The sequence below is a fragment of the Rhagoletis zephyria genome, unplaced genomic scaffold, assembly GCF_001687245.7.
Source record: "Rhagoletis zephyria isolate East Lansing unplaced genomic scaffold, Rhagoletis_zephyria_1.1 Rzeph_scaffold_01304, whole genome shotgun sequence".
Classification (NCBI taxonomy): Eukaryota; Metazoa; Arthropoda; class Insecta; order Diptera; family Tephritidae; genus Rhagoletis; species Rhagoletis zephyria.
In genome coordinates, this window is record NW_016158388.1 from 28,470 (window position 1) to 30,063 (window position 1,594).

The following is a 1,594-nucleotide window of genomic DNA, read 5'->3' on the forward strand; positions in this document are numbered from 1 at the left end:
GATCCCTGATGAAGTCAACAAAAAAGAAGCCTGATGAGGAGATGTGGTGATCTCTGAAATAGCAGCTACAACTTCTACCGCGTAGACATAGGGTGAAATCCTAAATGTAAAAATGCAAAGCATCAGTCTCTTTTATTTGTAAAGCGCACTAGAACAAAAGGTCTAACTTGTGCAACCTAGATGCAAACTAGCATCTAACCGTGGTTTCGCACATTTGGCAACAAAATATACAGAGGTTTAGAAATAAAAGAGACTGATGCTTTGCATTTTTACATTTAGGGTTGGACCCTTTGTTGTTTTCCCATTTTTCCTAACAAACAAATCGTGGTACAAAGCTCAAAAACACTACTGAAAAAGTTAATTATATAAATATTTGTATAAAAAATAATAAATTTCGTTCTGGATACGCCCATGTGCACGTTATTGCGTTTGTAAAACAAATTTGTGGTAAAATCGGGGATCTTTTTTATTTAGTTTTCGCTAATTTATATTTGCAAAGAATTATGTAAACAAATTTAATTTTTTTTATTACTTTTTCATTCATGATCGCAAGTAAGTGGATGGCGATTTAAGAAATACTTTAAGAAAATCTATACCACTTGGTAATACTTGCAATTCCTCACAAAAGGCATGCAATGGAGGAAATATTATATCCCTGAATGACAAAGTGTGAATATTAGTTAATTCTATTTGAAACTCAGTCCTATTAACAAATGGATAATAATCAGCGCCTTTGTGGACAACTTCACTTGTAATTTTTCGAACTATAAGTCGACTTGCATCTCTGTAAAAAAAGACATGATTTTAATTATAAGACGTATATTTATGTACATATATTAACCTTGTCAAATTAGCTCTCTCATTGATAAGTAGGCGCCATAAATTAATGCCGTCTTCAAGAGCCTGAGTGCAAACCTTATCCACATGTTGCAACAAACCAAGAACGAAGTTTGCACTAGTATCGAATTTGCAAAGCGATTTTAAATCAAGAGGTAAACTCATTTTAAGAGTAAAATTTAAGAGGTGGTCGATCGGCTTCCAAAGTACTGCAATGAAATAATTTTCAACATACATATATATCAGTAATTTATTAAAGAGCATACAATTTTTAACGAGAGTTTAAATCAAGTGGTAAGCTTATAGGTGGAAAACTATGCATTGTAGTGACTATCGATATTCGCCGATAGTATTGATGAACCCCATCGATATATAGATACTAACGGCCATATTTAATTTTATAAAAAAAAAATATATTTATAATAAAAGAGTTTAGCTTTATTAAGGTAAATGTACTATATCCTGTACATTTTTATTTGTTTGTATTAACATTTTTCTGCAAAAATGCTTGTCCAGAGTTCGGCGATTATTAATAATTAATGAAGGTACTTGAAACTCCCTCTGACTTCACAGACGATATTGGAATGCAAAGGTATTTAATCTTAAAAAGGTATGTATATAAAGCAGACGATATTGAGGATCCGTAACATTAAGTAAATTAATAAAACCATCATTCACTTAAATTCTCATAGATTAACATTGAAGAAACTGCTTGACATACATATTTCTTTTTTTACATCGACTCTCATTGTCACAT

The 1,594-nt window shown here is 31.4% G+C and overlaps 1 protein-coding gene across 1 annotated transcript; it reads right to left on the minus strand.

Moving 5' to 3' along the window:
* Nucleotides 1-439: 439 nt before the first annotated feature.
* LOC108363559 (uncharacterized) lies at nucleotides 440-1,083 on the minus strand. The gene is made up of 2 exons (XM_017616952.1): nucleotides 842-1,083; nucleotides 440-784 (listed from the first exon to the last, which is right to left on the minus strand). Exons 1-2 carry the CDS (start codon nucleotides 1,072-1,074, stop codon nucleotides 541-543), a joined length of 477 nt encoding a protein of 158 aa, XP_017472441.1. The 5' UTR covers nucleotides 1,075-1,083; the 3' UTR covers nucleotides 440-540.
* Between the last annotated feature and the right edge of the window lie 511 nt (nucleotides 1,084-1,594).

What these genes read in the sequence shown, in the direction of transcription:
- LOC108363559 (XM_017616952.1), bottom strand. Translation starts at nt 1,074, where the DNA reads ATGTATGTTGAAAATTATTTCATTGCAGTACTTTGGAAGCCGATCGAC. An exon ending in GAGAGAGCTAATTTGACAAG is followed by an intron (nt 785 to 841) that starts GTTAATATATGT and finishes CTTTTTTTACAG; the next exon opens with AGATGCAAGTCGACTTATAG.